At 47.6% G+C, this 20,000-nt stretch overlaps 1 protein-coding gene across 4 annotated transcripts in view; it reads right to left on the reverse strand.

Annotated features, from left to right (window-relative positions):
• dcc (DCC netrin 1 receptor) overlaps window positions 1-20,000 on the reverse strand; it is a 212,217-nt gene that overhangs the window by 18,651 nt on the left and 173,566 nt on the right. For 2 of the 4 annotated variants that reach the window (XM_035526724.2, XM_081719916.1), the window contains exons 16-25: window positions 19,330-19,425; window positions 16,384-16,556; window positions 15,951-16,089; window positions 14,812-14,919; window positions 13,319-13,513; window positions 11,591-11,623; window positions 8,550-8,615; window positions 3,565-3,727; window positions 2,273-2,496; window positions 1,726-1,842 (exon numbers count right to left, since the gene is read on the reverse strand). In XM_035526724.2, coding sequence (XP_035382617.1) covers window positions 1,726-1,842; window positions 2,273-2,496; window positions 3,565-3,727; window positions 8,550-8,615; window positions 11,591-11,623; window positions 13,319-13,513; window positions 14,812-14,919; window positions 15,951-16,089; window positions 16,384-16,556; window positions 19,330-19,425 — 1,314 coding nt within the window. Of the gene's footprint in view, window positions 1-1,725; window positions 1,843-2,272; window positions 2,497-3,564; window positions 3,728-8,549; window positions 8,616-11,590; window positions 11,624-13,318; window positions 13,514-14,811; window positions 14,920-15,950; window positions 16,090-16,383; window positions 16,623-19,329; window positions 19,426-20,000 lie in introns of all 4 variants that reach the window. The other 2 variants (XM_035526723.2, XM_081719915.1) reach the window with 1 other exon arrangement.

Raw genomic sequence — 20,000 nt, forward strand, 5'->3', positions numbered from 1 at the left:
TATTCAAGTCGACAGTCATCTCAATAAAATGATTACCCTTCACTCAATTGATCCTGGCCGATGTCTTCAGATCCTTCAGAATCAGCCTGTGCAAACTGCATGCACACTAACTTAATTCAGCAATCAGGAGTGAAATCGGAGGAAAAGAGTTTTTTCATAATCTCAAATCAGTGGAGCAGCCACTTCTTACAGATTATGGCTGATTATGAGTCATTAGATTAAGGAGGAATGTGTTTTATACTCTCCCACTCTCTCTCTCTCTCTCTCTCCCTCCCTCTCTCTCTCTCTCTCTCTCTCTCTCTCTCTCTCTCTCCCTCCCTCCCTTTCTCTCTCTCTCTCCCTCTCTCTCTGAGTGTGGTGTCTCTAATTCTCATCCCCTGTTTCTATCTCCCATTCCAACTCCATCTTCCTCAAGACCCTTGAACTCTGTGCCAGACTTGCGCAGCACCTCAGGGTATTCCCAGCACCTTGTCCCCAGACAGCAAGCTCAGCAGGGCCCAGGCTGCAGATCATCTGCAGCGTACGGCTGCCCTGGAAGAGACGCATTCAGCCCGAACCCTCGTCACCCCCTGCCCCGCTAAAGAGCTTCATCAAGGGAAACCACAGTCAGGCTGCAGTCTGTGTTCCAGTCTCCAGCCCTGCGGGGAGACGTTCATCACCTCCTTATCACTCCCTAGTTATCTCTGTTCTTCTTTCTCTCTCTCTCACAGAGCTGAGCAGCAGGGCTGCTGTGTTACACTGCAACAGCCATCTGATTTTGATCGATCCCATGTTGGTTTATGGTGTGTGTGTGTCTGCGGGTTTGTGTGTGTGTGTGTGTGTGTGTTTGTAGTTCCTTCCCCCACCGTGCCAGCGGAGATCCATTGTATCTCCGCTGGCATCGTGACAGATGTGACCGGCTGGCACCGTGACGGATGTGAGCCTGGAGCAGGTGGTCTGAGCACTGGCACTAATGTTGCTGAGCGCTAAAGGATGTGTTACTGTCATAGTCTGGAGTTAGCTAAAAAGCTCACATCTCACAGTGGCCTATTCAACAGCCACAGCAAGACTGAGGGGCATTCATACTACATGCCTGTGCTGAACAGCCTGAAGGGCATTCATCCTATGAGCCTTTGCTGCACAGCCTGAGGGGCATTCATCCTACGTGCCTGTGCTGAACAGCCTGAGGTGCATCCATACTACATGCCTGTGCTGAACAGCCTGAGGTGCATCCATACTACATGCCTGTGCTGAACAGCCTGAGGGGCATTCATCCTACGTGCCTGTGCTGAACAGCCTGAGGTGCATCCATACTACATGCCTGTGCTGAACAGCCTGAGGGGCATTCATCCTATGAGCCTTTGCTGCACAGCCTGAGGGGCATTCATCCTACGTGCCTGTGCTGAACAGCCTGAGGTGCATTCATTCTATGAGCCTGTGCTGAAAAGCAAAGAGGAACCTGGAAGGCTGTTTTACACCTCTCACTAATGAAAAAAGCATTCTCGGTTGAAACGTTTCCAGTGATGGCTGTTCGCTCCTCCTCCTTTTCTATAATGTATGTTTTCATTCAGAGCAAGGACAGACTGTGTGTGTGTTTGTGTTTGTGTGTAGGCGGGACTCAGACAGATGAGGGCAGGCTCTGTGTGTGTGTGTGTGTGTGTGTGTGTGTGGGCAGGGCTCAGGCAGACAAGGGCAGGCTCTCTGGGTGTGGGCGGTACTAGTTCTCTTTGCCATTACACTACTCACGTGTATTGCTAGGCTGAGAGTCCATGGGTATCATCATCTTGGTCCGCGTGGCCCTCCGTGCCGCTAGGGAGCGCTCTAGAGTGGAGATGCTGCTGGAGGCTTCGTCACCATCTCCACCTGAGGAAGATAATAAACAGATCTGTTATATCTGGTGAGTGTAAAATGTAAAACGTAATGCCTAGAATAACGTATTCACTCTTCACCTGCAATTCAAAAGCCAAGAATGTTTAGAACAAGTAATAATACATTTAAAATAGAAACGTTATCATTTTTTAAAGAAATTGAAAGCCATGATTATTGAGGTGTGAAGTTTAACGCTTCCTAAGGTTAAACTACACTAGGGCTGGGACTGACAGCGATTTGAATAATTGGCTTGCGGGAGTTAAAGTAAAAGGAAGAGTAAATACAAAGTACAGGGTTAATTGGTTTGACATTAAGCAAGCCACTGCACTATATTTAATGCAAATGATGTGTACAGGAAGCTTCGATTCCGCCGATCATGTGCACATTCCTGAACCGCGAAGCTGCCTCGGAGGCGGGGCCTCACCAGAGTGGCTGCTCTTGCTGCCCATTTGGCTTTCTGATTGGCTGTGGCTGACAGGCGCTATCTCTTGGCAGCTCTGGATTGGCGACTCTCTGCCTGAGGGTGCAGAGCTGGGCGGCTTCTCGATGTTCTTCAGCTCCATCTCCTCGTGATGGATCCACAGATCAGGAGGGCGCAGGTCTTTCTGACTGCCTTTCCTCTTCCCTGCACTGTGAGTGGCACGCTTTCTGCACGTGGAGAGCGAAAGGGAGAGAGAGAGGGAAAGAGGGAGAAGGATAGTGAGGGAATGATTGGATCTATGTGTGTCTCTGTGTGAGAGAGAAGGTACTGTATATTAAAAAGATACTGAAGACAAATTTACCCATATCCACTTCTTTTCTTTTCTTGGTTTGCATTCACACACACTCACGGTGAAACCCCGACACACGCACACTCACAAACACCCTACTCCAAAACAACCAAACTGGCTCCAGTCCTTAGTCTGTGTATGTCTGAGTAAGTCAAATCCAGCTTAATTGCTCTGACAGGCCTACTCTGGCCGCGACGAACTGCAGCAATTAAAGCTTCTCCCCGTGCGCCAGGCCAGTTGCTACAGAGAGGGGCCACTTCACCTCATTTAGCCACTAGCGTTTAGCATGTATACAGACACACACACACACACACACACACACACACACACACACACACACACACACACACACACACACACACACACACACACAAACACACACATCTAATGGCCCTTATAGCTGTTAACAATGTGAACCCAAGGGCAGGGAAAGGACCCCCTCAGAGACCTGGCTCTCCACCTCAACACACACTGGCAGAGCTCCATCCACAGCCCTGCAGGGTCACAGAAGGGCGTACGAGCTCCTGCTGTATTGCTCGGGGTCGTCGTATTAGAGCCATACGCAGAGGAAGAGGGAAGATCGTGTAGCCATCAGATAGAGGAAATGTGCAGAGATTTCTGCACACAGGGTCTTAGGTCACAGTGAACACCTCAACCACAGAGATTTCTGCACAGAGGGTCCGAGGTCACAGTGAACACCTCAACCACAGAGATTTCTGCACAGAGGGTCCGAGGTCACAGTGAACACCTCAACCACAGAGATTTCTGCACAGAGGGTCCGAGGTCACAGTGAACACCTCAACCACAGAGATTTCTGCACAGAGGGTCCTAGGTCACAGTGAACACCTCAACCACAGAGATTCAGCAGTTGGCTCCTGCGTCTGCGCGTGTGCACGTGCGTGTGTGTGTGTGTGTGATTGCCTGAGTGGGAGAGCGAAAGACTCACTTCCTCTGCTGGGCGGATGAGCGTCGTGTACAGATGAGGGCCACTATGGCCACCACCACGATCGTGACTGCACCCACCGACACCACGATGACAACCAGCAGGTTGCTGTTCTTCTGGGGAGTTACGCTGCCATGGGGTGGGCGGATCTGGCCAATGGGGGGCTCTGAAACAGAAAGGATCACACACACAGTGACACAGGGTGCTGGACAGGGTGTTGCTGCACTACTATGGATCGTACTATGGATACAGACATATCACCTGTAATTACGCTTCTGAACAGAAATATCAGGCGCCAAATGATAACTGGATATCCATACTTAGAGACTGTAGTAACTTAAAAACAAATGGTGTAATTGATCATAGATATAAAATAGTAAATCAAACAAAAGTGGATCAAATGGGAACATGAGACAAATTCTGATCAACCTGAATCAGGTTATTACAGATCGGAAATTAAAGAAACCTGAGAGTATAAACAAGGTTTACACATCACCTCCAAAGCATGGCCATTAAGAACAAATTCAAATGGTTTAATTAAACCTGAAACTCCATGACAGCAAGTTACTTTTAATAAGGGTTATTGTGTGTTATAGTATGTGCTAAAATCCTTCACATCAAAAAAGGCTTTTCTTGACGAATTAAGGTTGGCTCATTCAAATTAATAATAAATTCAAATAAATTACTCCCCGCAATCAATTTCAGATTTCACACCGAAGATAAAAGCCTGAGGTTGATCTTGAATAGGAAGAGCGGTTTGCCTATACAAGCTTGTAGTCGATAAAATGCATAGAAGGAGAGACATGCCGTGCTTCGGGCACACACACCAGGGTCAGCCCTAGCAACCGACGGCGGCCCCTCATTAAGCAGCTTGGTTACTTTATGCTAATGTTTGCTAATTAAGCTTCATACGACGCAAATATTACTTAATTTGTTTCAGTAATGTTAAAGGTAAAGTTTGTTTGACCTTTTACACGTTAAATATGTCTTGACATCTAAGTAAGCCTTAGTAACACCCCTTTGACAGCAAACAAACAATTTTAACATAATACTTTGTTCAGAAATCTTAAAATGCCATTTTCATATTGGTCCCAAGTGGCTCTTTATAAACCATTAATAAGCTATTTATATAGTTGTGATAAGCATGTAATATAAAACTAGCTGCAGCAATGCAAAGCAGATGTCAGCAAATTATGTCAGCAAATTACAGCTGATTTATGATTTAGTGCATTGCTGGATAAGAGTAGTGAACATTTGTTTCTGCCATGGAGAGGCTGAGTAAACGCTCACTCTCAATCACTCTCACTCACTCTCGATCACCCTCACTCATTCACTCTCTCACTCATCCTCACTTTCACTCACTCATTTCAGTTCAGTCCAATTCAAGGTAGCGTTATTAGCACGGCTGTATTCGGTACAATTTTGCTAAAGCCCACTCTCTGTGATGACTGCTGCAGGTAGAACAAGCCTCCAGGACAACGGCGTCTCCAGGACATTGCCATCTCCAGGACAACGGCGTCTCCAGGACAACGGTGTCCCACATCGGCAGGTTCCGACATGACAGCTGAACTCCATGGGGCTAGCTGCCTCTCTCTCTCTCTCTCTCTCTCTCTCTCTCTCTCTCTCTCTCTCTCTCTCTCCCCCTCCTTCCTTGTTACTGCCTCTCTCCCTCCCTTTCTCTCCATCTTTCTCTTCCTCTCCCACCGTCTCTTTGTGTTGTGTGAAGAGGGATGGACACTTTCATCTCCCTCTGACTGAGAGGAAGGTCAGAAAACTGACCAATGGGAGCAGAGGCACAGGGGGAGATTCAGCATGTCACGCGCACACCCTCACTAATACATGGGATAAATGACAGATACACTGCCACTCTCCACTCCAAGCTGACCCCATTACGAGGTGTGTGTGCCTGTGTGTGTGTGTGTGTGTGTGTGTGTGTGTGTGTGTGAGTGTGTCTGTCTCTTTCTAGCCTCTTCATGAGCTACAGGAGCCCTGACCCAGCTTTGTACAGCGCTGCAGAGAGAAGCTGCACACCTCCACAGTGGCAGTCTGGAGTGACACCGTGTTGATGATTCAGGATCCTGGCTCCTCTCTGGCAGTATGAATCTAATCCCACAGCTCCCAGTGCAGAGGAGAGGGGGGATGTACATAAGTCAGGGAAGCAGCTAATCTACTAGCAGTTCTCGGAAGGACACAGAGCACACCGGACTCTGATTGATGTACATTTGCACATTTAATGACCAAATATAGTTGGTCCGGAGCCATGCCTGGGTTTGGGTCGGAACTGTGGTCTTAGTTCTAGGTCTGGTTCTACGGCTGGTTTTGTAGTGGGTTCCTAGGTTTGAGCTTTCTTCCCAATGCTTCATCTTACCAGGCCACAGTACTTGTACTGTTCCCACACGCACCCAAAGCAAATAACCCCTATCCTTTGTCTCCCTCCTTTGTTTAGGCTGACGCGCTAACCCACACCGCGCGCTTCACGTTTTCTTACGAAGTGCATTAGCAAATACCCTGACGTCTTCTCCTCTCCTGTGTGGGAGATCAGAGCAGGCCGAGCAGACTCTGTAGGCACTGCCTCTGTCTGACTCCTCTCAGCCTCGCCGTGTGGCTGGTCTTCGCTGATAAACCCTCCCCATGTGTGTCGGACCTAAGACCTGCCGTACGAACCCATTCACTGCTGACTTTGCCAGATAGAGGAAAGACAGAGGTTGGAATTTGAATGACGTGTCGCAAATGTTTTTTACTTAAAGCCTGCTGTAAAAATGATTTTCAGCTCTAAACCCTCCATTAAAAGAAGAGTTCTGTCTAAGTTTCACCTGGACCTGACACTGGAACAATTACTCCGGATACACCAGAAATATATTCTCTATCAAATGTGAAAAAACTGAATTAACCTTTATACCTTTTTTTGACTCTACAGTTCATTTCTAGGACTATCATGGCCAGGTGGTGATAATCACTACATTGATATAAAGTGAAGGCTGGCCTCTGTGTAACAGTTGGCCTTTGAGTAACCGCAAAGCCTTTCAGCTAAATGAGACATTTCAATAAAAATCAGCTTTGGTTAACTTCAGTCATGTTCATCACGGGAGAACCAGCCTCTATGAATTCTAATGCAGCATAATAACCGAGTTACAATAGCAGCGTTCAAAGTGATTGGGCGAGGAATGCACTTGATGTTTCATCGTATTTTTCTTCTGTGGTGGAAAAGTAGGTTTGAGATGAATGAGGTTATTGGGAGGAGATAATGTAGCACGCATGAGAGAGAGAGAGCGCAAGACAGAGTGTGTAAGGGTTAGGCTGTTTGATAGGGGTACAAAATAGAGGCCTAATGGCAGAGCCGAGCAGGAGGGGTCAGAGTGGACTAGAATGGTGAAGATGTGTGTGTGTGTGTGTGTGTGTGTGTGTGTGTGTGTGTGTGTGTGTGTTTTAACTCTGCCTCATCTCATTCAGTTTTAGTCTCATGTTGAAGGAGTTCCACGAACACCTGCAGGTGACGCATAAACAAGAGGATGTGCAAACACACACACACACACACACACACAAACACACACACTCCAAAACATTCCTCCTCTCACAGTGTGTGTGTCTGAAGCCTATGATTATCCCGCACAGTCTTAATTAAGAGATTTCCCCACTGAGCACCTACCATCACATGAGGAAGAAAATGTATGTGTGTGTGTGTGTGTGTGTGTGTCTGCGTGTGTTAAAGCAACTGAACAGCACTCTTCTTTAAACCAAAAGCGACTTTATTCTCTGAGTGTGCATATGTAGTACGATGGTGTGGGATGGAGTGTCATAACCTCCCAGTGTGAAGGGCTTTGGTTCAAACTGCAGCGTAGCTGTATTGCTCTCTGCATGTACAGTGTAGTGGGTCATTAATGCTGCCTCTCCCATCCAGACCTGGGGTTCAGTCCCTGTCTGGGCAAATGCGCCTTGCTGTACCATGGTCCTTGGGCAAGACTCCTAACACTATGTTTGCCGGCATTACGAAACAGGATGAAATGAAATCTCTCTGCATAAGAGTGTCTGCAAAATAGATAAATGTAAATGTACCTCAATTCCCCAGAGTTCTGAGGGCCAGAAAAGGTGCTGCTTGCTTGTTTGTTTTTTCGCTACCATTTCCACCCCCTCGATTTGGTCTGGACACTCGTATTCTCTAACAGATAACAGATTTGGTGCTTGAAATTTGGATAATGTTTTGTAAATGTGATGTTTGGGGAAAAAAATAGAGTATGAATGCAGTGTGCAGTATGAATATTAATGAAATAACTTGCAGTCTTCAGCTTGGGAAAACATTCATTTTGTTAAACAAATCTCATGTAATTTATTTTTTGGATATTTGTACTGAAAACATGGATGGCTCAATCTGGGATTTAGCTTTTTAAGTCACTAATGTCAAATGCTAGGACATTGCTTACAGTTTCTATGACTACCAGACACCACTCAGGGGTTTAGAGGCAGATGACGTGAGGCAGCCGTAGAAAGGCAACACAAACTTCTGCTGTGAAATGTCCGTGTACCATCTGAAGGATAGAAACCCACCCAGATGACCTTCCAGCATCCCCTCATCTCTCTCCCCATCATTGCTCTGTTTGAGTCATGGCTGCAGTTGTTCCCAGTGCCGCGCACAACCGACACTCCAGCCTACTCATTCCCCACCACCAACCCGTGAAGGCCATTACACGGTAAGTATGCTAACAATGAGCCGCACTGTACTGTTCTGGTCCCGCCAGGCTGTGAGCGAGCTGGAGAGCCCTGGACCCCTGTGTGCACGCCATCACTGCCCCAAGTGCGAATCCCAAGGGTTTGTGGAAGAGATAACCCAACCTGGCAACCCGCTGGATGGCAAGCAAGCCAAAAAAAAGAAGAAAAAAAATCTAGAAATTTCTTCTGTCACATGAAGACAGAAGAACCATGTGTACTCATAAAGGCACTTTCAGGATGTATAGCTCTCAGAGTGCATTGTGGGAAATACTTGTAGCACTTACCGTTTAGACTGCTCCTGTCAATCAGGTTATTGTCAGAGGGCCAGTAGCCACTGTCTCCATGACGACCTGTGAGCATAATGACCACATGTGAGTAGGGGCTCGTAAAGAGGACACACTGCCACACAGAATTACAGAAACACACACCATCTAAACAAATACAGAATAAAAGCCATGAGCAGTATTTCAGCAGAATTTTCTGATATTCCTCTGACTGCCATTTGCTATTCTGAACTGAAGAGCACTCCTCTCAGCTGTTTGAAATTGTATGTATGCTTGTAGTTTGGTATTACAAAGCGTTTAACAATCCCCAACACAAGAGAGTGTTTTGTAAAAGACTGTTGTCTAGAGATGAGTATAATGGACTGACTCTTAAACTCTTAACTGAAGAGCCTTTTTGCTGTCCATGTGTTTGTGTGTGTGTGTGTGTGCGTGTACGTGTGTGTGTATGTGGGGTCTGTATTTTTAGGCTCTTAGATCAGCACAATGGTGTACCAACCCCACAAGTCTTTACATATGTGTATTATTGCAAATTTGCATTTGTGTGTGTGTGTGTGTGTGTGTGTGTGTGTGTGTGTGTGTGTGTATATATATATTAGCAGAGCTACAGATGAGAAGAAAAATGTATGTACAGATGAAGTGCCTAAGAAAGAGAGAGATAGGTGAGAGTGGGGGGTACAAACAACCACAGCTCACCCCCAACATGCTGGGCTGAGCCATCCATCAACCACAGCTCACCCCCAACACGCTGGGCTGAGCCATCCATCAACCACAGCTCACCCCCAACACGCTGGGCTGAGCCATCCATCAACCACAGCTCACCCCCAACACGCTGGGCTGAGCCATCCATCAACCACAGCTCACCCCCAACACGCTGGGCTGAGCCATCCATCAACCACAGCTCACCACCAACACGCTGGGCTGAGCCATCCATCAACCACAGCTCACCCCCAACACGCTGGGCTGAGCCATCCATCAACCACAGCTCACCCCCAACACGCTGGGCTGAGCCATCCATCAACCACAGCTCACCCCCAACACGCTGGGCTGAGCCATCCATCAACCACAGCTCACCCCCAACACGCTGGGCTGAGCCATCCATCAACCACAGCTCACCACCAACACGCTGGGCTGAGCCATCCATCAACCACAGCTCACCCCCAACACGCTGGGCTGAGCCATCCATCAACCACAGCTCACCCCCAACACGCTGGGCTGAACCATCCATCAACCACAGCTCACCCCCAACACGCTGGGCTGAGCCATCCATCAACCACAGCTCACCCCCAACACGCTGGGCTGAGCCATCCATCAACCACAGCTCACCTCCAACACGCTGGGCTGAGCCATCCATCAACCACAGCTCACCCCCAACACGCTGGGCTGAGCCATCCATCAACTACAGCTCACCCCCAACAGGCTGGGCTGAGCCATCCATCAACCACAGCTCACCCCCAACACTCTGGGCTGAGCCATCCATCAACCACAGCTCACCCCCAACACGCTGGGCTGAGCCATCCATCAACTACAGCTCACCCCCAACACGCTGGGCTGAGCCATCCATCAACCACAGCTCACCCCCAACACACTGGGCTGAGCCATCCATCAACCACAGCTCACCCCCAACACATTAGAGTGAGCCATCAATCCACCACAACTCACCCCTAACAAACAATCTCACTAACAGTCTCACTCACATCGACACTCCACCCATAAAGGACAGGTATATGCTTGTGGATTTGTGTGTGTGGGACTGTGTGTGTGTGTGTGTGTGTGTGCTGACAGCTCTGGACCACCGGGCAGCGTGCTGCAGGGTCATCGATCTGCGTCGGGGCCGCTTGGCCAACGCACCCCGCTACGCTCTTTCACTTGATTTATTTGAGGTGGCGTACCACCGCTCACCAGGGCTTTCACTGCCAGCCAGCAACTCATTTAGCCCATGGTCAACACACACAGACACACACACACACGCACACGCATGGACACACAGGAGCTTATTTACTATGTGTATGTTTGTGCGCGTGTGTGTTTGTGTGTGTGTGTGTGTTTGTCTTGAAGCTCAAATGTTCAAATGATGTTGTTTGTCAAAGGAAAGTTGAAAAGGCCCAGCAGGGGCATTGACTGAGTTTACCATGTCCACGTCAGCACATTGATCTTGCGACTGTAAGACTCTGACATTCGAAACACTGCACAGCCAATCTTTGGCTTCACAAAGACTAATGTACACCTTATTTTTTTTAAAAAAGAAGAAAACCTCAGTCTCTTGCCATTTTAAATTGAAAAAAATTATTCCTAGCTTGGCGACAGATGTTGAGAACGAAGGCATTCTGTTCAAACGCTTGCCCCTCTCTGAGGTGGTGGGGAATTGTTGGGAAATTCTTCTCTGACAGACAGATAAAGATTGAATTTGTCATTAATTGCCTCCCAAGATGGTTAATTATATAGTTTTGTGATTGATGAAATGTTTGAATTTAGCAAGCAAAATGGCCTGAGAAGGTAATTTAATTTTGTAATTAAATTCTCAGGGCTAAAACATCTAAGTAATCTGTCTCTACCTCTCTCCCCTGGTCCTCTGCAGTCATGCACAATAGCACACATCCTTATTTCTCTGCTCATTTTTGTTAAGACAATGTAGCTCTTAATCGACTGTTCAAAAACCCCGATTCCATTTCAGCTTTCCAGACGCTAATTATGCAGAGTGACAGTTTCATTCATGAAGGGTGTGGGATGAGAGGTCTTGTCACTTAGAGATAAAGGGGAGCTTGTTTGAAGGGAAATGGAAGGGAGGGGAGGGAGACCTGAGACATGGATGAGACATGGATGAGACATGGGTGAGACATGGGTGAGACATGGGTGAGTCGCATCTCAGAGTGAAGAGGAGCTTTACTGCTTCAGCTAGTTCACAGTACTCAGAGTACATTAACAGTGACAAACAAATTAACAACAAATAACAACAACATCCGGCATTGGTGCCATATGCATCATCACATCGACCTGGTTCATAAACGCCACTGCCGTATGGATTCATGCATGCGGCTGCCTACCTTGGTCATTGGCCATCTTGTCAGGATGTTCCACTGTTAAGAAATGAGAAAGAGGAGAAAAAAAATCAATAAGGCAGATATGGAGTGTCATTTATCTCTGTTCCATAAAACAGGAATTATCATTAGCTGAACCCCCAATCAAATGTGACCCCACCTGAGGAGCTAGACTATATTTTTCACAGCGAGGAAGCGTGGTGTCTTCCTACATGCTTTGTGGTCTAATAACAGGCTAGAAGCTCTGCTCCCTTGTGAATATGCAGGGCTTGGTTGACATCCTTCACCCTCGTAACGGAGAGTGTTTGATCTGACCATCTGATTTAGTCTCTTGTCACAAACTGCTGGGAGCACGTTGCCACACTAACAAGCACCTTGTCAAATTCTGTCAAGCCATGTTTGAACCGTGCAGTGGGGAGTCCTTAAATCTCTTATGATTAGACTCGACCCAGAACACGTGGAGAGGTAGCAGACCTGACCTTTGATTTCAGAGTGTCCGGCGTAGGGCTGTGCAATACATTGCTTCTGCGTTCTTTATCCTGATCCTGGCCATTGTGATACTGAGGTTAACATTTTTGCGCTGTGCCAGAGCTGCGGAATAAAGGCGAGATGCTGTGGTGCACTTACACCACTACATGTCATGATTGCGAGATCCTAGAAAAGCCCAGTGGTGAAACCTTGGTGAATTCTAGCTCAAATCTGTCCCGTACTATTTTGATGAAAAATTCATCTTCATCAAAATTCTTATCACATGTGGAACACTTGTGATCGGTCTGCATTACAACAGTGCACGACAGAAAATCTGCCATTTGTTCCAGGGATCATCTATATATTGCAAATACCTGTATATTGCAATATCAGGATGGCACAGGTCATTACTGCTATAATCATTTGCAAACAATATATCCTTCAGCCCCATGCTATGCTATTACACTCCACAAATAAAACACTTCGTGGAAAAACGCATTAGGTCTGACTCTATCTAATTCCACACTGAGTGTGTCACACTGCGGTACGGTTACTGGGGGTAGAGCGCACTGAGGTATGAGATGTTATTAAAGGCTAGAACTGAATTAGACGTGACATTCTCCCCCATACGGTGTAATGATAAACCTTACTGCTGTTCAGACATCCTGTTTAACGCTCAGAGACAGCAGACCAGGAAGCCCTTAGCAAGGCTCTCAGGACCCCTCTCCACACACACACTCGCACACACACGCACACACACCTACGCACACAAACACAAACATATGCACACAGAGCCTCAGAGTAGCAGATGCTCAAGATCACATTAATTAAACTTCCCCCATGTACGAGTGTGTGTGTGTGTGTGTGTGTGTGTGTGTGTGTGTGCGTGAGACTGGGCGGGGTCAGTGTCTTTAACCCATCCTGATGAAGATGGATGTCAGATCCAGTGAACCCGCACAGAACTCAGCGGCTCCCAATTAATCTCCGACTCCATAAACCGTCACCACAGTAGAGATAGTCAGCACGCTTCCGATGTAAACGCGAAGGCAAGTTACGTGGCCCACTCCCGCTCTCTTACAAACACCTCACCACCGGCAGGTGGGCTGGCAGGGAAACAAACAGGAGATGGAGCATCATGGGTGGTGGTGAGTGGTGAGTCCCATGGCAAAGCAGTAGCAGGACTGCTAACTAACTAAGACAGTAGAGCCAATGTGAGAAACAGGCAGCCTGATGGCAGAAAGTATGGGAGGGTCGTGGTGTCGGCACCTTTGGTGGTCCTGTGCTCGACGGGGTCAGAGAGCGGACCCACTCCTTTGGCGTTCTTGGCCTGGATGCGGAAGTAGTAGATGGTGTCGAGGTTCAGGTCCATCACCTGGTGGGTCAGCCTGTCCCCGCTGATGGACTCCATCACCCAGTCATCTATGGGCATGCTTTTGTCCAGCGTGTAGTAAACAATATAACCTGGGAGACAGAGAGACATATTAGACAGACAATCAGATAGATACACACAGAGACTTCTGAACACTGTTTAACCTTCTGAAGTCACAATTAGTGCCACTGATGGTACAAACAAACAAACAAAAAGCCTGTTGCGGCATTGGCTGAATTCACAGACCATGGAAACAAGCAGAGAGAGCAAAAAATTCAATCTACAGTCGAGATTTATAATCAGAGTTTGATAAGTTAGTGTTGTGCATAGTCTGTTGGAAAAAGAACACTGCCTGACATTTGACATTTTTCTGCTTCCTTCTATGAGCCACAGGTGAGAAATAAATGATCACTATATGTAAGGAATAAGTGTGACTTCAGAGGCTTTAATGGAGATCAGCATTTTCAGATGACCTCTAGCCCACTGGCTAATTAAGCTATAAACACACAACTTGGAATGTGTCTATCGGGCCATCCGCTATCTGGGCAGGGTCTGTAAGCTGTAGTCATGGTCTGTGGGCATGTCCCGCTCACTCAGAATTCAGCAGTCTACAGTTTACAAGGTCTACGCCTGGTGTTTACTTGTGTATGTAATGAATTTCAGCATTGTCTACTGCCTCCAGCTCTGGAACTGACACACTCAGCATAATCATCAATGTGTATAAGTTTGTGTGTGTGTGTGTGTGTATGCATGTGTCTGAATCTGTATGTGTGTGTCTGAGTCTATGTGTTTATACGTGTGTGTGGTACATAAGGCTGTGTGTGCATTGGTGCATGAATGCGCTTGTATCTGAGTGTGTGTGTGTGTGTGTCGGAGCGTATATGCAAATGTGGGTCTGCGTACCATTTGTATGCTTTTGTTCAATACACTTTTAAGCTTTACTACTACATATTATGATTCATATTATCTACACCACTACGTGGCCATAGAGGCAGTCGGGCAGACTGAATATAAAGGGTTCAATCTTCTCTGTTGAGTAAATTAAGCACAGGTGATAAGTCCTGCGTAGGACTACGATGCCATGTATGAGTAGGTGTGGCTCGGTCATGTATGAGTCGGTGTGGCTCGGTCATGTATGCGTGGGTGTGGCTTGGTCATGTATGCGTGGGTGTGGCTCGGTCATGTATGCGTGGGTGTGGCTCGGTCATGTTTGCGTGGGTGTGGTTCGGTCATGTATGCGTGGGTGTGGCTCGGTCATGTATGCGTGGGTGTGGCTCGGTCATGTATGCGTGGGTGTGGCTCGGTCATGTATGCGTGGGTGTGGCTCGGTCATGTATGCGTGGGTGTGGCTCGGAGAACACGCTGCAGGAAGCAGGGAGATCATTCTCACCTGTGATCTTGCCGTTTGCTTCGAGGGGTGGCTGCCAACTTATAAGAATGGACCTAGGTCGGCTCTCCCTTCCTATCACGGTCAGGTCCTTCGGGGCGGAGCTGGGTGCTAGCCAATTGCAAAGAGTGATGCACAAGAGAGGGAGGGGAAAACAGGGATCAGCAGAGGGGTCAGCTAAATGCCAAAAATGTAAAAATAAAATATAAATAGAACTTCAGCCATATCTCAGTTCTGCAGCATTCCACCAACAGCTCACACTGTTGTCCAAAGCAACTTACAATTATGACTGAACATAACTTGAAGGTTAAGGGCCTTGTTCAGGAGCCCAGCAATGGCAACTTGACAGTGGTGGGGCTTGAACCAGCAAACTTCTGATTACTAATTAACCACTGAGCTATCACTGTCCACTGAATTTCTATGCCCACTCGTACAGAAAGGAACCACAAAGCAAATGGGAGGTGGGACTCCCAACCCCCCAAAAAGGAGGGAAGCACAGATTATAAACAGGTGGTTTGAATTACAATAAAATCTGGAAATGAGGTCTGTCGCGTTTGCCTTGGACTCTGCCTAATGAGGCTGTGAGTTTTAGCTCTGGTAAAGGAAATCATAAACAGAGGTGGTATGTGTTGGTTAGTCATAATGATGATGGATTTAAAAAATGCACCAGAGATCATTGCTTGTTTAACCAGCAGTGCACCGTCGATAATAACCAGAAACGTAGAGAGGGACAGATGGGGAGGGAAAGCCAAACAAAGTCTCGCATTAATCAGGGCCTGAACGTGTAGCACACACCACGCCGAGAGAGCACGGCAATGGCAACACGGAGCCGCCCTGATGAGGGATTGACAGCACGAATACACCAATGAGCACATCAGACGGAGAAAAAAGATGCAAAACAAACGCAAAGTGAAGCTGCACTTCACTCTCTTAAGGCATAAAACACCATTAGCGTGTTTGACTCTGATGTCCCTAATTTGACTACATAACTGATGCTGACAGGGGAGCTGATGTGTTGGGAGGACACTTAATGAGACCTTGCCAGTCACACACACACACACACACACACACACACACACACACACACACACACACACACAGTGCAAGGTTGTGTGTGCCTAAATGTCTGTGCGTGTGTTTACCTGCTTCATAGGTAGTGGCATGAGCAGTCATACTCCAGGTGCTGGACTTACGTCCTTTGGTTACCATAACAGCAAACTCATACATGGTGTTGGGCTTCAGACCTGTCACAGTGTGGCTCAGTGTGGTGGTGTCTGCCGACTAGACGCACACACACACACACACACACACACACACACACACACACACACACACACACACACACACACACACACACACAACCCCCCCCCCCACAGTTTAACATGTCCATATCACCTACATGCAATACTCATATACTGTATCACTCATTGTTTGGCGTATGGTCTAGCACATCATCTCTCCATCCATATATCCATCCATTCAACACTTCCTCTAGTGCTCCATTATCCATCCACCAATCCATCCATCTATCCATCCACCCATCCATCCATCTAAGCCTCTACCCCTCCCCCTCACCTTGTACTTTCCGCTTGTGGAGTGGCTGCTCCTCCACTTTACGGAGTAGTAGCGCGTCTCACTGGCCTTCTGGCTCTTGCCCATGGAGTTGTCGGCCCAGCTCACCCTGACCGAGTCAGAGGTGAGGGCGACGGCCTGCACGCCTACTGGGGGGATCATGGGGGTGGACGTATCTGGTATGGGGGTGGGGAATTTATCAAAAAGATGGAACAAATCATCGTCTGATGGGTCGACGGGATCTGAGGTTGCACGTGTGGCCGCACACACACACACACACGCACGCACGCACACACGTGCATATGCACACACACACACATGCACACACATATTCACAGGTAGGGAAGATCATGTTTTGTGCAAGCAAAGGACATGCAGAGAGTGTGCATGCGGCAGCCGTATGGGAATGAGGCAAGAAGGAGAAAAACAGAAAGAGGAGAAATGGAATGATAGAGGGGAAAAAAGAGAAAAAGTGTTCAGCTCCCTGTCCAGACTTAAACAGGGTTAGAGTTACACAAGCAGGGGCCACACCTAGGGAGGACAGAGAAAACACGCTTAGTCCAGAAACCCACAGCAAGCAAGTGTCAATCTTCATCACTGTCATCCGTACCATTGTCTTTCTCAGTCTTGCTGGTGCAAACACTTTGTGGTATAGACAAACTTTATTACGGTTACAGCGAACACAAATCCGCAAAGCTGCCGCCGACCACGCATGGCGAATAAGAATCCTATATGGCTGTTGTCAGCAGAATTGATGAGAGAGGAAAGGAGAGATGTGTCCCAGGGAAGGGCCTGTGTGTTCCGCCAGGCAGAGAAACAGATAAAGGAAGGGCTTGGCTCATACCCTGATATCTGCATCATCATTACAACCTGCAGACGCACCTCGGAATACTGATGCAGAATGGAGACAAAAGAGTGTGTGCGTGTGTCTCTGTGTGTGTGTGTGTGTGTGTGTGTGTGTGTGTGTCTCTGGGGGTGGGGGGATGTCGAAAGAGAGACAGAAAAATGAAAGGATGGAAAAAGGGAGGAGATAAACCAAGAGGCAGAACAGGAAATAGGAGAGGGAGATGTCTTCTGTCTGCACCCAACACTACAGTTTGGTTGGCGAAAAGAGGCAGATGCTGCTCCTTACTGCCTTTAAACATTTGATCAGACCCCCTTTAAACAGGTTACCTACCTCCACCTCTGATCAGACCCCCTTTAAACAGGTTACATACCTCCACCTCTGATCAGACCCCCTTTAAACAGGTTACATACCTCCACCTCTGATCAGACCCCCTTTAAACAGGTTACATACCTCCACCTCTGATCAGACCCCCTTTAAACAGGTTACATACCTCCACCTCTGATCAGACCCCCTTTAACCAGGTTACATACCTCCACCTTTGATCAGACCCCCTTAAACCAGGTTACATACCTCCACCTTTGATCAGACCCCCTTTAAACAGGTTACATACTTCTACCTCTGATCAGACCCCCTTTAAACAGGTTACATACCTCCACCTCTGATCAGACCTCCTTTAAACGGGTTACATACCTCCACCTCTGATCAGACCCCCTTTAAACGGGTTACATTCCTCCACATCTGATCAGACTCCTTTAAACGGGTTACATACCTCCACCTCTGATCAGACCCCCTTTAAATGGGTTACACACCTCCACCTCTGATCAGACCTCCTTTAAACAGGTTACATACTTCCACCTCTGATCAGACCCCCTTTAAATGGGTTACACACCTCCACCTCTGATCAGACCCCCTTTAAACAGGCTTAAATTGGCAGCCTTTTTTTTACGGGTTTCATAACCAGTGTGAGATGGGACTGGCACAGTAATCCTGATAAAAGCCACTCGTAAACACTCAGAAGGTTCCGGAGTGAAGAAGTCATTGTGTGGGGTTTTATTGTGCCGCGATAAACTCTAGAATATTGGCGTGCTTTTGAGCATCGCTACGGTAACCACTCACAGAGGCTGCACCCTGCTGACTGAGGTGAACTGACAGTAGAACACTGAAGGGAAAGGCAGATGCTTCCTGTGTCATCTGTAGTATCACACACACGCTCTCCCGAAATCCTGGTGACTGCTCCAAGAGGCGAAAATGAATAAAGAAATAAGATTATGAGTTCCAAGAAACATTTGATCTTGACATGTTTTGTGGTGTGTGTGTGTGTGTGTGTGTGTGTGTGTGTGTGTAGTGAAATGGCAACAGTCAACAAAGGAGCCAAAATAAACCAGCAACGCTCTTCTGTCCCAACACTGTGCACCTCCGAGACGTGGAGGAACCACGGAGGAGACGCAGAGGAGTTGTGAAGCAGAAACACCGTCGGCCTGTCACTCCTGATTCAAGCACTTCTGTAGCATCCTAAAGCTGAGCAGAGCAGCAACACAGCTCCAAGCTAGAGGCTTTGATATGGAACAGAACTACTGTATGGGCAGATAAAAGACAGAGACAGAGAGCAAGAAAGATGGAGGGAGAGAAAAAGAGAGAGTAGAGAAGGAAGGAGAGCGAGAGAGAGAGAAGAAAGGAGGATAAAAAGTTCTTAGGAAGTCTTGTGGGTGTCTGGCTGTGTCTGTGCTGGGTCTGCTCTTATTGTTCCGAGCTCAACTCAATAGAGCCTGGCACAGCACCTCGTCACCCAACATATTCTCTCTTTCTCTCTCTCTCTCTCTCTCTCTCTGTCTCTGTCTCTGTCTCTGTCATACACACACACCTGATAACCATCTGCTTCTTAGTGGTGTGGCTGAACGTTGAAACTACATCTCCCATTTGTAAATGAAACATCAATTATCGGTGCAGTGGGAAACCAGGAAGCTGGAGAAGTCTGCTAGCGGCTCATATGATACTCGTTAGTTGTTGCCTGCTTGTTATCTGTGACGTTAAACGTAATCGAGGTGACAATGTTTACATTTCACAACAATGACATCTGCCTTAGCTACTGGAGTGTAAAGTACCTGACATTGATCTGGTCACAGCGCTCTCGTACAGGGGTACGCCCTCCCCAGCGTTGTTAAAGGCCTTCAGAGAGATCACGTAGTGGGAGCTGGGTTCTGCATTCAGAGAGAGAGAGAAAAGGCGAGGCAGAGAAAGAATGGAGAGAGTTTGAGAAAAGGGAGGATAGAGACAGAGAAAGAGAGATGGAGACGAAGGGAGAGAGAAGGAGATATGAAGGCAGAGAAAAGCACACATTTTAATCACTGGGGCGGTGCACAGTGACACTGAAAAACCAGCATGTCAACACGCTTTTGTTCTGGAAAAGAAGTTTTGGGTGGATAAAAAAAAACTGGCTTCCCAGAATAAATCATCTGGTGGGAGAACCTGAAAGAATCAGAGGAAGAAACAAAGGGGTGAGGAAGAGGAGTGAGAGGCAGGAGAAGGCTGCAGGGTGGCTTGGGGATATGCCAGCCCCTCCTCCTCTCCCAGCGCAGCACGTCGCGGCCGGCAAGGCTTCCAGGCTCGTGTGCTGGAGCCGTGGGGCGGAGGGGGGTGTCGGTCTGGATCTACTGTACCCCCAAGAGCACAGTTTCCCACCCAAACACGGGAAAGTTGGTTCATTGAAACTGTGCAGTGAACAGAGAAAAGCATAGAGCACCTGCTGTGCGATTACTCTTTTATCTTCTGGAGG

The sequence above is a fragment of the Electrophorus electricus genome, chromosome 8 (assembly GCF_041902795.1).
Source record: "Electrophorus electricus isolate QZ-2024a chromosome 8, ASM4190279v1, whole genome shotgun sequence".
NCBI lineage: Eukaryota > Metazoa > Chordata > Actinopteri > Gymnotiformes > Gymnotidae > Electrophorus > Electrophorus electricus.